The sequence below is a fragment of the Alosa pseudoharengus genome, unplaced genomic scaffold (genome assembly GCF_046254945.1).
Source record: "Alosa pseudoharengus isolate Yale_2024_CS ecotype anadromous, Long Island Sound unplaced genomic scaffold, YU_APseudo_1.1 YU_APseudo_1.1_scf_10, whole genome shotgun sequence".
Taxonomy (NCBI): domain Eukaryota; kingdom Metazoa; phylum Chordata; class Actinopteri; order Clupeiformes; family Clupeidae; genus Alosa; species Alosa pseudoharengus.
In genome coordinates, this window is record NW_027468565.1 from 40120684 (window position 1) to 40142398 (window position 21715).

The window sequence follows — 21715 nt, forward strand, 5'->3', positions numbered from 1 at the left end:
CCAAAGCAAAAGGAAGACATCAGAGTCATCAGAGTTCTTTGTTTTATTTAATATTCTGTTTCTTTTCACGACCTTCAGAAAAGGGGTCAGTTCTTTTAAGCTCTTTGTTTTTGTTGTGTTAGATGTGTTTCTCTCAGCAGCACGTTCAAACTCAAGGTTGCACTGGCCTCCCCAGCCTCATGACTTGTTCTGGTGAACACTGATTAGTCCGGCCCGGCTTGATACGGATAGAGACGGTTAAAAAGAAAAAGGAAATCAGCTGAGAAGGAGAGGAAGTGATTCAGGGCTCCCGAGAGCGGCCATTTTTGTTGTGGTCTTGCATCAGTCTTTCAATACACACTCACTACCTTAAGCGTTTACTCTTATCTTTTTTCCTTTCTTCCTTTTCAATGTCAAAGTCATATAACTACGTATCACTCGGCATCCACACTTGTTCTTTGCTCTACTGACACACTTTTAAGGCCTTGCAGTGCTCTTCTGTGCCAAATCTAACAGACGCATTCAACACATGCAGCCATGCCCTCAACTCCCAACTCAATGGCTCTACGGTTATTAAAGCAGCTTTTTTTTGTTTTCTTTCTGAATTGCTTGAGGGGCAGCAATGACATGTGCCACATGGTGGCGCTCTCAGCCTCCAAACCCAACTAAGGTCACGCCTCCGCCTACAGCGCCTGGACTCTGGATGGAGAAGGCCTCCCATCCTCCGCCCGGCTCGGCAGCACGCCTCCCTCTGATGCAGAGATCTGGCTTTGCGTCAGCCCTTAGGTGGACGAGCCTGTCGGCTAACCGTGGCGGGACACCGTGACCTTTTTTGGACTTCCCATGACCTTCGCGGCTCTAACCGGTGGCACACCGACGACGCGGGCCACAAGTACCACTAGTGCAGTATCTGCACGTCATCGCCGCTCTACCTTCCCTGACCACATCTCTGATTGCTTGAATGCACACACTGGAGCAGTGAGAAGACACTGGCCAGCACACACTGGAGCAGTGAGGGGACACTGGCCAGCACACACTGGAGCAGTGAGGGACACTGACCAGCAGGTGGGCAAGAATCACAGTAAGAATGCGAGCGGTCAGGTCAAGTCAGGGCCTACTCCCTCCACCTCCCAACCCGTTGCTGTTCTGTGGGGCTATTCCGTTCGCAATACCTCAACAAGTCATCTGTGCACTATTATGTAATTAACTCGTTACTCACTTAGCTAGCGAACTGAAAGAGGTATGATGATGACGGTCAGACCCCCACTCCTGCCTTGCCCCCATGAGCTCACTCTGAGGTGACCCAAACTCCTGCCTTACCCACCCTGAGGTGGACGCTGCAATAGATACATGTGGTCACTTGACTACGGTTGGATGCTTGTTGGGGCCACTGGAATATTGATGACGTGTGAGCCACGAAACAAAACCCACTGAACAAACAAAAGCAAAAAGCAAAACAAAAAATGAGTTCCCAACAAACAGGCTGTCAGAGGGAGGGAGGGAGAGAGGGATGAAGGGAGGGAGGGAGGGAGGAGGGAGAACAAATCATCAGATAATCATCTTGTTAATCAGTGTTACAAGTTTGGCCTTGAGTTCTCATGGTTGAATATGTGTGTTTTTGTTTGTTTGTTTGTGTGTGTGTGTGTGTGTGTGTGTGTGGGGGAGTGATGGGTGTGTCCCTAGTGGCGGTCCATGGCGGCGGTCTGTAGCATGTCTGGCGTGGCGGTCTGGCCGGGGGGTCTGAAGGCGGTCTGAAAGCCGGGCGGAGGTGAGTGGTAGTGGCTGGCTGTGGTGCTGGAGGGGGGGGGCAGGTAGGACGCCCAGCCAGATCTGTGCAGAGGGGACAGGTGTGTGTCCAGCAGCCCCCCGTGGTGCTGTGGGGGGGGCTGCTGCTGCTGCTGCTGAGGGGGGGGGGCTGTGCCGGCCGGGGCCTCCATCTCTGTTAGCGCCTGCAGGGACTTCAGCCAGTGTGGCGGATTGTCGTCCTGGAGACAGTCCAGACTGTTGCCTGCGGTGGCGGGGATCCCTGGGGGGGGGAAAGTGTCAGGGGTCAGGGGTCAGTCTCTCTGGCCAAGCTGGATTACTGACACTGCTGCTCTATAGACATGTCACAATGACCACATTTCTAAAAAAAAGAGAAACATTTAACATCATACACACCTTTAATCTATACCAGAATCAGGGTTCCCACTCTAAATCAAATGTAAAATTTCATGACTTTGCACCAAAAATGATAAAATTCCCTGACTATTCCATGTCTGGAATAGACTTTTCAAAATTCCATGATATTCCAGAAATTCTATGACCTGTGGGGATTCTTTCTGTAGTGGAATACCCACGTTTTAATGATTTTAAGTTGCTCACACAAAATGTATTCATGAGTTGATATTGACACTTGAACAGGCCTTCAACAATTGTGCTCATTTGATAAATGTTTTTTGAGATAGATGGGATAATGGATCAATAAATATTGTATATTATATCCATCTAAAAATACCAGCATGCCAACAAGGATGTGAATTCTGGTCCGAATGTTCCAATATTCAGCAGAATATTGACACCTTCACACTCTTACATGGTTCTCCTGGCCACTTTCACCTAGAACAGTGTGATTTAAGCTGATGTATTATCATATCATTGGTGATTGAGTGAGAGATCTCGAGGGTGTGAGAGAACTCAAGCTAATACTAGCTAACCTTGACAAACCAACGGGGACAACTAATGTGTATCCTGCATTGAAAACACTTCCTCCGGCCACCTGAGAATTCTAAATATGCATCAGAGCCTTTAGAACTCAAAGCGCAGAAACAGGTGTAGCAACTATCTTCAGCCTTGTCATTGCCAGAAGTGACCGCTCGTCTCGTCCGGTTGGTACAGAGCAGTGGACTGCTGCTTCATGGTTCAGAGGGTTATTTCCTTTCCTGCTCTAGAACACATGTGTACACTGGCCTCTAGAACACATGTGTACGCTGGCTTCTCCTGCTCTAGAACACATGTGTACGCTGGCCTCTAGAACACATGTGTACGCTGGCTTCTCCTGCTCTAGAACACATGTGTACGCTGGCCTCTAGAACACATGTGTACGCTGGCCTCTAGAACACATGTGTACGCTGGCCTCTAGAACACATGTGTACACTGGCTTCTCCTGCTCTAGAACACATGTGTACGCTGGTCTCTAGAAGACATGTGTACGCTGGCCTCTCCTGCTCTAGAACACATGTGTACGCTGGCCTCTAGAACACATGTGTACGCTGGCCTCTAGAACACATGTGTACGCTGGCCTCTAGAACACATGTGTACACTGGCTTCTCCTGCTCTAGAACACATGTGTACGCTGGTCTCTAGAAGACATGTGTACGCTGGCCTCTCCTGCTCTAGAACACATTTGTACGCTGGCCTCTAGAACACATGTGTACGCTGGCCTCTAGAACGCTGGCCTCTAGAACACATGGGTACGCTGGCCTCTAGAACACATATGTACGCTGGCCTTTCCTGCTCTAGAACACATGTGTACGTTGGCCTTTCCTGCTCTAGAACACATGTGTACGCTGGCCTCTAGAACACATTTGTACGCTGGCCTCTAGAACACATGTGTATGCTGGCCTCTAGAACACATGTGTACGCTGGCTTCTCCTGCTCTAGAACATGTGTACGTTGGCCTCTCCTGCTCTAGAACACATGTGTACGTTGGCCTCTCCTGCTCTAGAACACATGTGTACGCTGGCCTCTAGAACACACTTGTACGCTGGCCTCTAGAACACATGTGTACGCTGGCTTCTCCTGCTCTAGAACATGTGTACGTTGGCCTCTCCTGCTCTAGAACACATGTGTACGTTCTAGAACACATGTGTACGTTGGCCTCTCCTGCTCTAGAACACGTGTACGTTGGCATGTGTACGTTCTAGAACACATGTGTACGTTGGCCTCTCCTGCTCTAGAACACATGTGTACATTGGCCTCACCTGCTCTAGAACACATGTGTATGCTGGCCTCTCCTGCTCTAGAACACATGTGTACGTTCTAGAACACATGTGTACGCTGGCTTCTCCTGCTCTAGAACACATGTGTACGCTGGCCTCTAGAACACATGTGTACGCTGGCCTCTAGAACACATGTGTACACTGGCTTCTCCTGCTCTAGAACACGTGTACGCTGGTCTCTAGAAGACATGTGTACGCTGGCCTCTCCTGCTCTAGAACACATGTGTACGCTGGCCTCTAGAACACATATGTACGCTGGCCTTTCCTGCTCTAGAACACATGTGTACGCTGGCCTCTAGAACACATGTGTACGCTGGCCTGGCCTCTAGAACACATTTGTACGCTGGCCTCTAGAACACATGTGTATGCTGGCCTCTAGAACACATGTGTACGCTGGCTTCTCCTGCTCTAGAACATGTGTACGTTGGCCTCTCCTGCTCTAGAACACATGTGTACGTTCTAGAACACATGTGTACGTTGGCCTCTCCTGCTCTAGAACACGTGTACGTTGGCATGTGTACGTTCTAGAACACATGTGTACGTTGGCCTCTCCTGCTCTAGAACACATGTGTACATTGGCCTCACCTGCTCTAGAACACATGTGTACGCTGGCCTCTCCTGCTCTAGAACACATGTGTACGTTCTAGAACACATGTGTACGTTCTAGAACACATGTGTACGTTGGCCTCTCCTGCTCTGCTCTAGAACACATGTGTACGCTGGCCTCTCCTGCTCTAGAACACATGTGTACGCTGGCCTCTAGAACACATGTGTACGCTGGCCTCTAGAACACATGTGTACGTTGGCCTCTCCTGCTCTAGAACACTTGTGTACATTGCCCTCTCCTGCTCTAGAACACATGTGTACGTTGGCCTCTCCTGCTCTAGCTCGAAAGAGAAACGACAAATGTCTCTTTTAATAAAGTAGGAACAACATGGAGCACCTCTTAGAAATAAGCGTCTAAATAAACTAGACGCACCGCAGAGTAGAGGTTTGTGAGGGACACATTCTTCAGTCCCGCTCCCGCATTAACGTGCCGTTTAAAGCAACACCAAAGAGTTTTTTGTACCTTAAAATAATGTTTCCAAAATCGTTTCAGTGGTTCATCAACTCGTAACAGGGTGAACGTCACTTTCTGCATTCGCTTCGCGGCCCTCTATCGGCTATTACCGCACTATGTAAGTTTGCTGCATCGGGTAGCGGATCTGTAGTTCGATGGAATGAGACATGAGAAACTACAAATTTCACTTGCATCTGATGTCGCAATACATCGTACTTTCATAAAATCATGCAACTTATTCTACCTTGTCTGTGGACATTGTTATTTGCAAAGCCGGTGCTGGATAAACAAATAGTGCGTGCGACAGATGAAAAGTTCTTTGGTGTTGCTTTAAGTGTCCCGCTCCCGCCCGCATCTGAAACATTATGTCCCGCTCCCGTCCGCGGGATATGCAGGGGGGGTATATGAGGGGTATTCAGTTTTGCCTTTTGCCCCACAAAAGGAGCACTTGACACACTGAACTGAACTGAATACAAAGGGGGTTTTGTCCACTACATTTTTGTTCCCTGTTACAGACTAACTTTATTAACCATATTAAAAATTCCCAGTTTATTCCCATTAATTCCCATGGAAAGTTTCCAACTTTAAAAATTCCCAGAATTTTGCAACCCTACCTTTAATCATTTATATTTGTTATTTTACACATATATTTCATTTGCGGGAGTGCAGTGAATCATCGGTTTCTCCCACAAACGCACCTGTCTCATCCGGCCCGCTCCCGCATAGAGCTCTCAAAGAGTGTTGCGCGATCTTTTGACCCGCGGGTCCCGTGGGAGAACAGACCTCTACCGCAGAGCAGTAGAAAATATGCCCGCCGCCCAGTCCTGCACATTCTATCCGCAAAAATAAATAACGCTTGTCAATTTTTCTCCATCTCTTACTCCACCCCCTATACCGCTATACCTCAAATATATGTGTTGACCCTTTGGAGACCAACATAAAAAAAATATTTGGTCATCCTAGGCCCTACGGTTATCGAGATATTCAGAGAAAATTGTGTCCGGCCATCTACAGGCTGATTGGTGTACAGTCCCTTAATGTACACATATATTCATTTATTGTATGGCCCCGCATGAATGGAATTCCACCAAACTTGGCATGCATTCAGAGTGCGTCATAATCATCCTACTCTTCAATGGTTCGGTGTCATCCTTGCGGGGCTTAATGCCCATCAAGTTTTGTGCACCCTGGTCTTTCAGTGTCCCGGGAATTATTGACATGAAATGACTGAAAAAAAAAAACACTCCATTAGCGAGCGAGTCGTCCTGCAGACTGACCTGTGATGATGGCCGGGTCCATCCAGCTAGCCGTTGCGTCCCAGCTGAGGCTGTGCGAGAGCCCTGCTGGGGGGCCGCCGGGCCCCCCCATGTGGTTTACGCTGGAGGAGGAGGAGGAGGACGACGAAGAGGAGGTAGAGTTGGGGAGACCCCCGAAGTTGATGTTGATATTTGGTAGGAGTGCTCGCAAGCCGTCCTGCCACTCCTTGACGTTGAGGCTCTCTAAGGAGCCATTGTCTGTTCACATGAGAGAGAAATGACACTGTGTCAAGGTGACAAACGAATGGCTCGACTCAATGCTCGACTCAACACACTTGACACACAGGTGCGTTCACTGGTATTTGTTGTGTGGGAGAGTTCTCATGATCCCTTTCAACATTTTCTTTGGGAACTACAATGAGGTCTTGAAAATTCATTCTGCATCGTTTCTCAAAGTCAAATATTCATTGTTTTCATACTGCATGACCTGTTGCCTGCCTGACCAGTACTTGATGACGTGATCATCTTTCTGAATTACTTCAATGAAAAGACTATGATAATCTCAGTAGCCTCCACAGCAGTTAAGAATTATGAGCATCTGACACACCATAAATGACACCAATTTCACTTCTTATGTTGACATTTCACTTTTCACAGCAAATCAGCTTTTTCAGCTATAAAAGCAGCTGTGCTGTGTGTCTGTGCTGTGCTGTGTGTCTGTGCTGTGCATCTGTGCTGTACTGTGTGTCTGTGCTGTGCTGTGCTGTGCTCTGCTGTGTGTCTGTGCTGTGCTCTGCTGTGCTGTGCTGTGTTGTGTGTCTGTGCTGTGCTGCGTGTCTGTGCTCTGCTGTGTGTCTGTGCTGTGCTGGGTTGTGTGTCTGTGCTGTGTGGCGTTTCGCTGTGCTGTGTGTCTGTGCTGTGTGTCCGTGCTGTGTGTCCGTGCTATGTGTCTGTGCTGTGTGTCTGTGTTGTGCTGTGCGTCTGTGCTGTGTGTCTGTGCTGTGCGTCTGTGCTGTGCTGTGTGGCTGTGCGTCTGTGCTGTGCGTCTGTGCTGTGCGTCTGTGCTGTGTGTCTGTGCTGTGCGTCTGTGCTGTGTGGGGTGGGGTTGCGCTGTGCTGTGCCTGCTGCTCACCTGATATGGGAATGCCCCCGAGGCCGGTGTTGTGAGGGTGATGCTGCTCCTGCACTGGCAAATTCAAGTCCAAGAAGCTGCTGTGCACAGCTGTGTGGTTCAAGTGTGCCAGGTTATTGCGCGTGGACGCCCCCATCCACGGGTGGCGGGCAGTGGTCTGGACGGGCGCTGGGCCCAGGTGGCCGTTGAGCGGGGCGCGCTGGTGCAGGTGGCCGAAGCGCTGCGCCAGGCTGGAGCGGTACAGGTGGGCGTGGGTGTGGAACAGGCCGGGGGAGAGTGCGGAGGAGGAGGAGGAGGAGGAGGAGGAAGAGTAGGGAAGCTCCTGCACGGACAGCTCCTTCTCGATGAGGTCGGCCAGGGCCTTGCGCGTCACGTCGAAGGGGTCGAAGCCCAGGTCGTCGTCCTGCTGCTGCTGCTTGGCTGAGGAGCCGAAGCCGAAGGCCGCCTGCCAGTCCGTTGACGAAGACACAGGAATGGTGTCTGTGGGAGGGGGAGCAAAGATGACCAACTCAACTTTAACTTTAATACCAGTACTAAGTCTTTAAAAAAACAAGCTTTGTTTGGCTTGTCACTCAGTCAGTCCAGGAGAGGTGTCTGGTCAGAGTTTTAGCCAAAGGCCAACTCTGTTTTCAGGAACACCGAGGTCTGACACAACATCAGTCAAAACGGGTATGCTAATAACGTTACAAAAACAAATGTTATTGAACTGACCGTTGGCTTATCAGCTAGTTGGTTAACTTTGCTGGCTAACTGGCCAGCTAGCTAGTTCATATCTGGCTGGTATAACAAAAGCGTTGTTATGGAAACATGGTGCTGTTGCGAGCTGTTTCACTGGTATGAAGAGCTTGTTTTAAGAACAATGTGCACTGGTCTTCCAGTTAAGGGCACACAGACACATACCTGAGGTGAAGAGGCTCTGTGGTTCGGGGGTCATGGGCCAGTCGGACCCGCCCTGAGGTGAGCAGGGGCCAGAGGGCAGGCTGCTCGGGAGAGGGTTGGGGTGCCGGAAGTTGCTGTTGTCGGAGAAGAGCGAGCGTGACTCGGCGGCCGCCCCCTCAAACGGCGAGCGTGCTGTGAGGTCGGCCACACTGATGGGCACCACTAGACTGGGCTTGGTCAGGCCAGGGGGAGGCGAGGGGGGGTCACTGTTGGGGAGCTGATGAACCGAGGAGCGGTGAACGTGAGACGAGAGCATTGTCTGCAACGGACACATGAAAAGGTTTAGATATTCAAATTCAAATTCAATTCACAATATTTGAACTCAACTGAACTAAACTACACAGAACAATCTAAACACAGGTGTCACCTGTGGGGTAGCCTCTCCATTCTCTGTGATACTGTTTGATTCTGGAGGTTTATCAATGGAACTACAATAGGAAAGAAAAAAACACATTTTATTTTAGCATCACAGTGTGCAGCAGATGACCCAACACTTCAATTTGAAAAGGGCTGCATGGGGTCATTCCAACTGTACCTGGAGGGGTCTAATGCTGAGGGGAAAGGCGAGATGCCCTGATCTGGACACAGCTCCTCAGAGTCTGGCCCGTCTGGGGTCATGTGGTCGGAGTCTGAGCCACAGTCTAAGACGGGAGGCGTTTTACGGTGCTCTGTGGGTAGACCATTGACTGCCTTACCACAGCCTTGTAGCACGGGCCAGCCATCTTTGTTGGTGCTGCCAGGTCTGCAGTTCAAAGGAATAGTAATGTCAGAAAGCGGTAAGAGCAGGTCACAGTGAGCCGTTTACATTCCCGATATGCACAGGTGCTGTTACATTCCCGATATGCACAGGTGCTGTTACATTCCTAGTTCTGTAGGTAGAGGAGTTCCCACAGAGGCTGATCAACAACCAAGCCGCTTGGGGCCCGTCCACACGAGGACGATTTTTTGAAAACAGTGAATTTTTTTTTTATCGGTTAGGCCTTGCGTTTTTAAACTGGTTAGCTTTTGCCGTGTGGACAGCAAAGCCGGCAATTTTAATAACGACATAGCCTGAACCCAGCCACCACACTCAACCTGTCACGCTTGATGACCATATAGCCCCGCCCCTGAACCCACATAGCCCCGCCCCTGAACCCAGTCACCACACTGGACCGGTCACTCTGCTTGTCAGAACAAACTAAACCATTTGTTTGTCATATTAAAATGTTTTACTTTTCCCTGTCATTATTTCTGTGCACGCAGTGTCAGCAATTTGTGGCTAAGTTAGAACCCTACCGTTAGCTTCACTTAAACATTAGCTTATTACAACCTATGCCTATAGCATGTTCATTTATCCAGTGTAACTTGCTCTATACCAGACCTAGTGCAAAACTTAAAAGCATTTCCACATATACAGCAGTCAATGAGTGAAGTGCACGCACATCTACAACATTTAAACAGGTGCTGGGTATAAGGCTTAGCCGACAAAATAAAAAGATACCCGAACACTGTTCTATAAGCTCACAGAGTGGTTTATTAACAACGTATACCTGACGAAGACCTCTGGGAGCTTATAGAACAGTGTGCAGGTATCTTTTTATTTTTCACATATACGGCAGTCACAGACCCTGAAGATTAACTTTATTCGTTTTACAGTTTAATTGAAATCTGAATTTTCCATAGTCTGCTTATCTCACACGACTGCTTTTGGAATGTTTGTGTTTCTTCATCGCTAATTAATAATGAAGCCTGCATCGTTACGGCGCCATCGACTGGCCTGGCATATGCACTACAGCGCTTGCTGTCGGTGTGACCTTTTCGTGTGGACGCAAGTTTTTTTTTTGCTGGTGTCGTTAAAGGAACACGCCACCCAATGTCAGTAGTAATATATGTTCTTACCTTAACTTTCACGAGTTGAGTCATACCTCTCCTGTGTCGGTACGTGCACTCAAACGCTCTGGTGCGCGGCGCAAATGTGTTAGCATGTTGCTATGCTAGCGGGCTCAGACGTAGCCATAGAGGGAGGAAGATAGCAGTAATCAAAAATATCCATGTTTTTCCTACTTAAATACAGTTGCACGAGTAGTTGATAAAAATGTGTAAGGTCACATGAAACGTGGCGAGAACTACAATGTGTGGCGCAATAGCACTTGGGAGTACTTCGACCTAGCGTAGTAATATTAGTTAACACCTAATTGTAGATCCTATCCACCACAGAGCTGGATCGACCCCTCAGCCGACCCCCCCCTCCCCCTCCGAGGCACACACACAGTCATTTCCGTAAATAGAGACCTGCCCTGCTGGCGTTAGTTTGAGCTGACTTAGCAAAGTAGCAGGTAGTGGTAAAGTAGATTGTGAACAATTATAACATGCATTGTGAAGGGTTCTGATGACAAGCAGAAGTATTATAGTGATTTCATGTTTCATAGAATTCCGCTTCGCTGCAAACGGTGGATAGGATCTACAATTAGGTGTTAATTAATATTACTACGCTAGGTCGAAGTACTCCCAAGTGCTATTGCGCTACACATTGTAGTTCTCCTGTTTGTAAAGTATATATTTGGGCTTTTTAAGCCTTTAATCAGATAGGACAGTGGAGAACGACAGGAAGTGAGTGGGAGAGAGAGTCGGGGTGGGATCCGGAAAGGACCACGGGGCGGGAATCGAACCCGGGTCGCCGGTTGCGCCACAGCTGGGGCCGTGACCTTACACATTTTTATCAACTACTCGTGCAACTGTATTTAAGTAGGGAAAACGTGGATGTTTTTGATTATTTGATTCCTCCCTCTATGGCTACGTCTGAGCCCGCTAGCATAGCAACATGCTAACACATTTGCACCGCGCACCAGAGCGTTTGAGTGCACGTACCGACACAGGAGAGGTATGACTCAACTCGTGAAAGTTAAGGTAAGAACATATATTTCTACTGACATTGGGTGGCGTGTTCCTTTAAAGGTGTGAAAGCGGTACGAAAAAATATACCTGTTGGTTTCATGTGGACCCTAACCCTAAGGCATGCCTGTTTATCAACAACCAATGTGGGATACAACAGTAAGGCACAACTGGATGATGGCAGTCACAAAGATAACAGTGACCGCTAAAGCAGACTACTAACCAAGATAAACACAAAACAGTAAATCTCAACATCCCTAGTGAAGACTGCACATATTCTAGCAACTCAAAAAGAGACTCAAGAGCACCACTGAAAGACAGGATATTATGGGATATTATTCTGCAGAAGTAACCTTTGGGAGGAGCTGGATTTTCCTTTCGACTTTTCACTGCCACATGTTGAAGGTTGTAGGAAAGTGGGATTTGATTTGTAGAGATCTTGGAGTAGTTTTTGTTCATATTCTTGGTGCTTTCCCGCCTACAACCAAAAAGCAATGCACATATATATCAATGCACATACATATCAAGTGATATAAGCCTGTCAAAATGACTAAATGAAATAATAGTTCAATCAATTTACATTTCAATGTTATTAATGAGCAGCACATCCTCATGTTCTTAGTAGCAGGGTTCAATGTAGGCAATGGCCCATTATGTTGGACAGGGTTTTGTAGTACATGCTCAAGAGCAGTAGAACTGCCTACAGTGAGCAACGGAAAAAGAGTGAATATGTTTTTTGTTTACCTGCATCTCCTCTTTTGTAAAACTAGCTGCTTCATCTCCCAGTTCATGTAAATACATGCAGTCTGGCTTGGGACACTGCATACTTTTCAAAAAGTAACTGCAGTATTTTGTTGTACCTAAGGAAGCCTTCCAGACAAAAAGTACCAAATACATTATGCCACTAGCCTTGATTGTCACAGAACTTTAAGACAAAACAAACATCACCATGTCAACAATAGTACTACATACATGTTATATTTGACTTAACTCAAATTGTACACTGAAAGGCACGGTTAACCCAAACAAAGACATCTTCTCACCTTTAGAGTTCTACCATCCACAACAACATTGTTGACACACTGTATTGCTCTCAGGGCATCCTCTGAGCGGAGGTACGTGACATACGCACTGGCACTTGGACCCTGTGGATTACAAGGGGGAATAAATGTACAGGTCACAGGTCTGGTCAATCGACTAATTATGACCACTTGATTATGGATCATGAATCACATTCAATGTCACCCTAGTCGACTGTACACCAACAGTCAAAAGTCACCCAATGAAGCTTGTTATGACCAACAGTCAAAAGTCATGTCATGAAGCTTGTTATGATGACACTCATAGTGTGAAAGCATTCAAAATGGCAACAGGAGGCTACTTTAAAGAATCTGTTTCATGATACATACTTTATTTTCTTCGGTTAAAAAAACTTCAAAATCTTCAAAATAGCCTCCGTTTCCCTTCCTGACTGCTATGCACACTATTGCATCATATCCAGCTTCATGACATGGTCCCCAAGTATGTTCCTCGACATACAACCAACAACATGCTCATATCAGCGCCTACAGGAGCTAACAGGCTGGTGGAGAGAAGGCCCAGAATGGAAAATGCTGTCATCACAGCAAACGCTGGCTGGTCTGAAGAACCCAAAATATAAAACATTTAGCTTCATTTACACTTTTGTTGTTTACTACACAACCCTATGTGTGTTATTTAACTGTTTTGAGTCTCATTTCTGACTGGTACTGCACACACACCACTGGTTTCACTATTTATAGGTGTGTCATTGAACACAATAGACATTTTTATTTTATTTTATAAATGACTGAAAACGTGAAAACGTTATTTCTTCCCAGACCTGTAGGCCCTGTAGAGTCTTTTTACTGCTTTATCATTTCTATTATAACATGAAATAGAGGGTGTCAAATTATTTAATTATAGGTTCTATGCCACATATTACAAACCATACAGTCACTCATCAGTAACTGGCAAGATGCTGTCATACTTTCTACTTTAAAGGTCAATGATTAAGGAGATCCTTTTCTTACCTGTGAACCTGCATACGATGTGCTGTTATTGATGACTACTTTATGGATTTTGCCAAACTTGCCAAAGTACTCTGGCCTTTTAAGAACCTGTATTAGTATATAGTTCAAATTAGAAAATGAAATTACACAAATGTCAACTTTTCATCTTTTCACAAAATTCCCTTGGATAAAATATTCTCAATCAAATAAAATGTCTGTGGTAAATCACTTCCTACAGTATATATCACTTTTAAGCTATAACTATTTTATATGCCACAGCATCATGACAAGCTACATATTTACAAGACTAATGTTTGACTGAAGACAATAACAACGATGACAACAATTAAATAGCAAAACCCATCTTGAGCAATTACTTAGCAATATTTGCTGAGAAATGACCAAGATTTTGGCCATTATCTTCCTTTTAACGTTAAAGCATAATCTATTACTCTAGTGCACTACAAAAGGACACCCAAGAGCTCAATATCCACAAAGCGACTGTGTTCATGTTGTACTAGCATCCCCGCTCCAGACTGCATACAGAGCACGATGAGAACAGAGCTAGTAATAAGGGCTGCATGACATTTGACAGGTGCTTGCCACAGTCTCCATAACGGTGTTAATTGCTCTGGTTTAAGGCACCGTTTCCTTTAAGTAGCACAACTTGCTTCTTTAAAAAAAGAGGTTTAAGGCACCGTTTCCTTTAAGTAGCACAACTTGTTTCTGTATAAAGAGTTGACAGAAAACTGTGATTTAGTAGAACATAGAAACAAATGACAGATTCCTATCAACATAAAGGCTTAGAAAAGGTAACGGTGACCAGTCACTACCAAACAAGTGAGGAATGGCTACCTATGGCATCAGCCATCCTCAGGGGAACAGATCTTTCTCTCTCTCTCTCTCGCTCACCTCTGGGTCGGCGAGCCTTTGAGACAGCCCAACCACGAACACAAGGTTCCGCTGGACCACGCGCACGCTGGCCAGGTGCTTGCGGTTCTCCGTGACCTTCTGCTTCTTCTCGTTCTGCTTCTGCTTCTTCTCGTTCTTGATCCTCTGGATCTCTTCCTGTGAAAGGGGCTTGTAAACAGCTGGGTCCTCTGGGTAGGGCTACAAATAACAGGAGACAAGTCCACCATTGGAGTCATTATTTGGAGGCATTTATTTCCCACTCCTCTAAAAAAGTCAAGGCCAAGCATACAGATCTTCATAGAACACTGGATTGAACAATGCTCACACAAAATCTATGTAAACCATAATATGAACAAGTCAAGGGTTTGTTTGAATCCAAATGAATACATATATATTTTGCTACCCATCATCCATTCCTACAAACATTCATGAATACACAATGAAAATAAATACTGCAACTAGAATGGCAACTTGAAAAATCCCCGGGTAAAAAACAATGGTAAACTATGTTATTAGTACTGATGACATTTGTTTCACAGAGGCTGTGAAAAGGTACACTGTGCTAGGACCCTGATAATGTCCATACCAACCAATAGGAACAAACTGACATTACAGGGGAAGGACCATTTCAAGCACAACACAATGCACTGCTTATACTCATGGTGTGTACCAATACCAATGTGTCTTGCTCTGATGAAGGCAGTAATGGCGAAACGTGTATGCATGTTTTAGAATAGCAGTCATGTGAAATTAAAGGTTTTTTTAAACAGATAACCCTCATAAGATTTTCTTTAAAATATTTTTCAACTCATGGTGTATATTTAGCCAAATGGATTTGGTCCAGTACTAACTCATACAAAGTGATTAAGTCAAGTGCACTCCCTCAGACATAAGGAAGCACATTTTTACAGGACATTCGCCTTTGTGGAAAATACATGCATTATCACTGTATCAACAACAACAAAACATTCCCCTACTGGAAAAAGAAAATGTTTCTTATTTCTGGTTGCATCTGGGTTCTTTCCCGCTAGCTTTCAGTGAAAGCATACTGGAGCCTTTGGCCTTTTAAATGTACTTTTCAGAATACAAACAGGGGCCAATATTATTATATGTTCTAATGGGCTATCCATTTACTCATCTGAAACATCTCTGTGACTAATAGTCCCACCTCTGCCTCACACCTCGTCACTGTACTAGTCTTCGCTTGACTGTCCATCTCATCCTGTTGTGTGCACTGGCCGAGTACGCACCCAGCTCTGGGCTCACCTTTCTGCAGGCGGGACAGAGGCCGTTCTCATCTGTGCGGATGCGATGCCAGCAGAAGCGGCAGATCTGGTAGCCGCAGGTGCACGGGAAAAAGTTGACGTCATCGATCTCCAAGGGCTCCATGCACAGTGGGCACTCCATGGGGTCCTCTTTGACGTCTGGGCTGCGAGACATCCTACAGCACAGTGATCACTGGTGGCTCTCAGTGGGCTAATGATACAAGGGGGGGGGGGGGGGGGGGTTGAAATGCCAAGCTAAAAATCCATAAAATTACTAGTTACCTTCCTCATTAATTCACTTATCACTAATAACTTAGGTTACTTTCATCACGCTGGTCAATTTGACAAGCAAGGCAATGCTGTTTGGGTTATGAATACTTTTCTTAAGGGGCACACATGACTCAGGCTTGATGACAGCATCTAGTAGGCCTAGGTCTCATGTGTGTATATGCATGTCTAGGTAACCATAGGTAAACCCTCTTCATGACATCACATCACTACTGAACCATGGTCACTAACACCCAAACTATAGGCCTACAGACAGCAGCAATAGCCTTAAGTGCTGTGTGTGTAACTTTACAAAATTTGCAAAACATAGATGCACTGGGCAGACATAAGTGCTCAACCTACATCATGGAGACACATGCCCACAGCTCTTCCTTAAGAGACAACCCCCGTATGCTTTCATACTTCGTATGTAGTCTGCAAAACATGACAACATCTGGAACGACATCGCACATATTTTCCACAAATAATTGCATCCTCAAAATGGCAGTGTCCAGATGGTGTCGGCAGCTTTAACTATCTATCGGTTCACTGCATGACCATAGGAATACATTTACAAAGGCTAAAGTTAAATTCGTAAACGCAATGCATGTCAATTTTTACAAACCTTCCCAAACCTTCTTGCTTCGCAATAACAGACCAGTAGCTGGTTAGCAAGTTACTTCAGCCGCACACTAGCTTACGCCACTGACAGTTCTAGATTTTGGTTTAACATGCAGTCACGATAATCATACCGTGTGTAACAGTGCGATAAAGAGAACAGATCATCTGAACTGAATAGCAAGGTAACATTGTGAGACGCATATATTTATAGGTGACCGGATTCAAAGCATTATTCTCAATTATATCAGATAGCTAACGTTAGCTTGCACAGGTCAGCGACTGATCTAAAATTGGTGAAGCTCATGACGCGCAAACATGGACCTAGCTAACCTAGCTACTGTTAGCTAGCTGGGCGAGTCCGATTAGAGTACAGATTCCCCAAACAAAATACCCACATTACAGTCAGTGATTTCCTTTATGCAGGGAACATGTTGTTAAAATGTTTGACTGACACGGTCGCAATCACTTGGCAATACAACAAATGTGTTAAAAGCCGGTCAAGAGCTTAGGCTAACGTTATGTTGGTTGAACATCTGACGTATGGCAGCGGTGCTCACAAGACAACAAGAACGGGAAGCTAGCTTGCTAACGTTACCCATGTAGCTGAGAAACCGAATTTACTACAAAGCACTTCTAAGTAATTTCGAATGCTTTCTAAATGGTCGTGCGCTGAACCCTGCATATGGAGACGCAATCAACTAAGTATCTATCAAATATAGGTCAAAGGGAATAAAGATAGCAGTTCCTTCAGCGCTCACAATTGTGCGGCCTATACCGAAGCCTGGGACTCTCCCACTATCGTTAATCTGTTAACACGGGCGGATGGGCTTCAGTCAACCTTTAGCTGCTCCATGAAGTCAGATCTGTATGGAAAATGCACGGATATGGAATTTTGACGGATGCATCTGAACGTAGCTGTCGCTATAGAACAAACAGTTGTTTATCTTCGTGACCATGTTGCCGAATCTGTAGTTTGCGGGATACTCACCCTGATTGCAAGGATTCCACTCCAAACAATATTCACACCAATTTAGGCGGAAATTGCTCAAGTGTCAGATATCGTTAGATGTGTGTACGGAACACAATGGAATTTCTCTTCGATTACCTAGTAGTCTACCTAGAAATTTCTATAGTTGCAGATATGATAGAGATAGGGTTATACGAAATCTTTCTAAGTTAGGTAGCTTTCTGGCTAGGTTACTTCTTTTGGTAGCTAGTTGCTTCTTGCCACCATCTTACATTGAAATGAGGAGGGGGGAACTGGTACACACTTGCGATACACTGAGGTTGCGCAAACATCTCTCTTCTGTTCGTTCTTCGCGGTTTATGGGAACTGTAGTGTGCAGCATATTTGTAGTCCCCCCTACATTAAGCTAACATCTATTTATCACATTTCTGTAGTAGGCTAGCCTGTAGTAGTAAATGTTATGCCCAAATGATTCATGCCAAACTGAGTAAAATAGCCTAGGCTACATGTCCAACTTAACCCCTTGATGACGGGCACATCTTCTATTTCTATAGAGGAAAATATAGGTTTAGCCTAATTCTTAAAACTCAGCACCAACCCCATTTCTTTCCTGGAATCAAACCATACCAAGCCTGGCATTGGAATTAAAATCTTAAAATAGTTCTCGAAGCTACACTAAAATCTGAGACGGGTTAATAATGTTATCATTCCATCATTATTTGATCACCTGAATAGGTCATAACCTAAATTAAGTTTACAAAATTAAACAGCTCTCCTACAAACTCTCTTTCTTTCTGGAAAATCTGGTGCAATTGCAGCCCTTGACCAGCTGACCTCTCTAAATGCTTGTTTGGCTGAGGTTTATCATCTAGTCAGGGGGCCAAAACTGATATTAAAACTCTGTCGGACACTTTTTGGTACAAGCATACAACCTATCCAGTATTAATATTTAACCCCTCAACATGTGTTCTAGCCAGGTTGTCAGCTTAGAAAATGTTTTTTTGTCCATTTTAACACTATATTCTTATAAGTGGTAAAAGCGGATTTTTCCCCCCCAAAGTGCTTTCATTTTCTTCCATGTTACCTACTGTAATTTTGGGCAAATGTGCAATAATCCAATTTATGTGCAAGCATGATCATTAGGGTGGTTGTCAAGCTGATTTTTTTTTTGTGTGTGTGTATGACTTTAAGCAATTTCAGGCCAATTTGTTGGTTTCCTGCTCAACATGACATACCAACACTAAATGTCGAATATCTCCACAACCACAAGGACCATATACATAGAAATGGTATCAAATGAAAGCCAACACTCATGGGCTGTCTGCCGAAGTGTCAGAATGAACATGTATTGTACAGTGTAAGAGAACAGAACTAGAACATGAAAAAACAATCTTCACCTAAAGAGAACCAGTTTTCAAAGTGAATATCAGCTTGGAAACATAACATAGTATCCCAAAACCTCTATCAATCAGTACCTCTATCTATGGGAATGAGTCAAGCCAAGTTTAAAGCTTGTAGGGAGAGACAGTGCAATGATGCACAAGTTATAATTATTTAATGTCAAGGCGGAAATGTAGAACTGTAGATGGTGGTCTATGGTGCTATTTTACTTCATTAATGTACCAGGTTGTAACACAAATTATATTTAATTAACATATCACTATAGTTATTCATTCCATCCTAACATTACTGCTCTCTCACTTTAGGGTTAGGGGTAAGTAACTAGTTAGTAGTCAAGGCAGTAATGTAGAACTGTAGATAGTGGGTGCTATTTGACTTAATTAATGTACCAGGTTGTAACACAAATTATACTATAGTTATTAATTCCATCCTAACATAACTGCTCTCTCACTTCTTTAGGGTAAGGGGTTAGTATATAGTTAGTAGTAAAAACTAGTTTAGCTGATCCTAGCACTTACCACCTGACTAGAACTGACTCTCGATTGTTTAAAAAACAGCACTCACTGATGCACTTATTCTTATTGTACTAGAGCTTTTTAAAATGGTCCTATAAGTGTTGAGAGAATTGCTTAATAAAGCTTAAACTGTTAACCATGTTGTTAGTTGCTTTGGTTAAAATGTGTCAGCCAAATGTAATGTAATGTAATAACTAATAGTTGTATGGCAAAGGTATGTTTTTCCCCTTCCAAGCAGTGACCCTCAGGAAGGCAGCCAACAGAAGGCACCCAGGGACCATGTCCATGTGCTCAGTCTGAGTCCTGGTCAGGGACACAAAAGAAGAGTTTACTGTTTTGAGAATGAATACTGTAACAGGGCTGTGCCTGTTACTTCCTGTAACTGGGCATGCTGGGAGTGGGTTATGTTGTTTATGTTAATGTCTTTAAACTGTTGTTTGGGAATGTTTAATGTGAGGGGATGTTATTGTGTACATGTCGCATTCATAATGTTGAGGTGGATGAGTTAATTCACGTTGTTATGAGTTTGCCACCATTGTTATGGAAACTGGGGCAGAGATACCCCTTGCTGTTAGCATTGTGCTTTGTTATCTGTGAAAATAAACCTGATCTTGCTTGAGCGTTAAATAAATCTGGACTGAGCAATACAGAACGATTCCTGGTTTTTGTCACATTGGTGTCAGAAGTCAACATGGATCCTCGATTTTCAACGAGTGGTTGATGAGCGAGCTGGAGCGGAAGCAAGATCTTTCAGCGGAGGTGATGGCTGTCGAGGATACTGCGCTTCGCCCGACGGAGATCGCTGGGTACTGCCGTTTGCCAGATGGAAGGAGCGCTGCACGGGCTACCAGGAGAAAGAGGGATTGGTTTGCCGGAGAAGATGGATTGCCAGCGCGAGTTCGGGAGAGAGGAACAGCAACAGCGGCTGTCGACACTTCTGCTTCAGCCACGCAGAGGAGCCACGGGGGCGGAGCAGCGGATGTCCATTCACTCGGAGCCACAGCGAGCAGCGAGCGAGATGTGGACTACGGCAGCGAGGTGTTGGAGCAGCGCCACCAGATGGAGGGAGGTACACAAAACACCGTCGAGGGATTGAATAGCAGTGTTAAGCCTGTGCAACAGCAAGAAGTGATCATTGGCTTACAGCAACAAATTGCAGACATGGGGCAGGCTCTGTCACAGTTAATGAACTCTTTAAATACACCAGCGCCTAGCCAAGAAAAATCCCTGCAGCCGACTACTGCAATACCCAAGCTGGGACGTTATGATGGCACTAGTAACTGGGAAGCCTATTTGTTCCAGTTTGAGCTGCTACTGCAAAATGGACTGACACACAAAAAGCAGCAAGTTTGGCGACTGCATTGGAGGGGACCGCCCGCCAGGCCCTACTGGACATTTGTCATCGTGGCGGGGTTTCCTTCTCCGAGATGCTGGCAGCGTTGCAGCGGCGATTTGGGGAGCCTGTATCCATTCTAGGCCTGAGAGACCAGCTCCACCAGCGTTGCCGGCAGGCCAAGGAGAGACTGGGTGTTCTGGCCGCTGATGTTCTGCGCCTGGCCAGTCGCGCATACCCCGAGCTACCACCAGCATCAGTCCAGAGCTTGGCCCTAGATGCCTTGAGAGGGCTGAGGCCGAGTCAACTGCGTCAGCAAGTGCGGCTGGCTAACCCGACTACAATAGAGGCAGCGCTGAGCCGGGCGGAGGAGATCGAGGACATCCTGATGGACGGAGCTACGCCAGTCGCCCAACATCCAGTGGTATGAGCTGCATCGGATGTGCAGGAGAGCCACCCCAGCGTCAGTGCAGCGAGTCCCGCAGAGCCACGGCGGTGTTGGAACTGTGGAGACACCGGGCACCTGCGTCGACACTGCAACGCCAGACAGCCAACTGCATCGGGAAACGGCAGCGGGTCAGCATAGCCGGGGAAACGCTGGCCCGTAGTCCCTCTGTCTCCCCGGAGGAACCAGAGAGACTGTGTGTGGGTAGATTTGGGGTCGGAGGAACTCTACGAGTGTCATGCCAGCTGCAAGGCGTGTCTTGTAAGGCCTTGATCGACACCGGGTCAGACATTAGCCTAGTTTGACCCGGAGTACTACCAAATGTTACATTTAAGCCTGCTAATAAGGTTATGGAAACTGTAACTGGTGATTTAGCTCCTATGCAAGGTTCATGTACCTAATCACTTGGATCGGAAGTGTTAATGTAATGGCTGAGTTTTGGTTAGCTAACATAAAAGAGGATTGCATTTTGGGGGTTGACTGTTTGGGGGCTGTTGGGGCTGTTGTGGATGTGGGGAAGAGCACTGTGCTAGTGGGTGGTTCATCTGTCACACTCAATAACCCTAACCATGCTTTCTATACAGTGAATGCTTCCACTTCTGTTGGGGGGCAAGCTCTGGGAGATGATCTGTGCTGGGAGGGTGTCTCAGCAGCTGCCCTGGAAGACCTGTGGAACCGCAGCAAGGAGGGGCTGTCACCGGATGAGCAACAGGAGCTGAGAGGGTTGCTGATGGAGTATCGT

General features: G+C 45.9%; 1 protein-coding gene across 1 annotated transcript; it reads right to left on the minus strand.

The window, feature by feature from the left end:
* Positions 1–24: 24 nt before the first annotated feature.
* cnot4a (CCR4-NOT transcription complex, subunit 4a) lies at positions 25–17516 on the minus strand. Its single transcript, XM_076271765.1, has 13 exons — positions 17301–17516; positions 15426–15635; positions 14160–14357; positions 13269–13355; positions 12261–12362; positions 11962–12087; positions 11571–11695; positions 8882–9088; positions 8714–8774; positions 8308–8605; positions 7408–7887; positions 6297–6533; positions 25–2005 (listed from the first exon to the last, which is right to left on the minus strand). The coding sequence occupies exons 2-13, from the start codon at positions 15597–15599 to the stop codon at positions 1659–1661; spliced, it is 2442 nt and encodes an 813-aa protein (XP_076127880.1). The 5' UTR covers positions 15600–15635; positions 17301–17516; the 3' UTR covers positions 25–1658.
* Positions 17517–21715: the final 4199 nt, after the last annotated feature.